At 40.3% G+C, this 796-nt stretch overlaps 1 protein-coding gene across 1 annotated transcript in view; it reads left to right on the forward strand.

The window, feature by feature from the left end:
- The window catches only part of LOC128250891 (uncharacterized), a 31,141-nt gene that overhangs the window by 6,354 nt on the left and 23,991 nt on the right, over positions 1 to 796 (forward strand). Inside the window, exon 2 of the mRNA XM_052976902.1 lies at positions 70 to 163. Coding sequence (XP_052832862.1) covers positions 70 to 163 — 94 coding nt within the window. The remainder of the gene's footprint in view (positions 1 to 69; positions 164 to 796) is intronic.

Below are 796 nucleotides of genomic sequence, written 5' to 3' on the forward strand. Positions count from 1 at the left end.
TATATATATATATATATATATATGTACACCCCTCACTATCATACTGTTGTGTCTGTCATTCTCTCACAGTTTCGAGTCCAGTCAGTGAACACCAGTCTGTCCCATGGTCCATTAAATGTGTTGTATATTGATAGTTTTGTCCAGTTTACAGAACAAGGATACTGTAAGTATAATACTCACTCATTTTAATCAACACAACCCCACCACCACCACCACCACCACCACTACCAACAATAATGACAACAGCAATGACAATAGCTACATCACCACCACTGCCACCGCCATCATATTACTTTGTCACTTCTATCATCACTCTCACCAGAACTATTAACACACTCACTACAAATGGCACTATGATCAAGGTCGTCATTATCATCATCGTTGTCATTGTCATTTTTGTCATCATCATCATCATCATCATCATCATCATTGTTATTATCATTTTCGTCATCATCATCATCATCATCATCGTTGTTATCGTCATTTTTGTCATCATCATCACCACCATCATCACCATTGTAATTATCATTAAAGTCACTGTTATTATTAACATCACAACTGTTACCACCACCAGCTCCAGCACTATGACCACTACCATCCAATGATGATGACCACCACCACCACCATCACTTCTTCTTCTACTACTACTACTTCTACTACTACTACTACTACTACTACTACTACTACTACTACTACTACCACCACCACCACCACCACCACCACTTACTCTGTCGCCATCTCCACTTTCGCAACTGCCTCTGCTGCTGCCACATCACCACCATCACCACCACCACCA

The sequence above is a fragment of the Octopus bimaculoides genome, chromosome 26, assembly GCF_001194135.2.
Source record: "Octopus bimaculoides isolate UCB-OBI-ISO-001 chromosome 26, ASM119413v2, whole genome shotgun sequence".
Taxonomy (NCBI): Eukaryota; Metazoa; Mollusca; class Cephalopoda; order Octopoda; family Octopodidae; genus Octopus; species Octopus bimaculoides.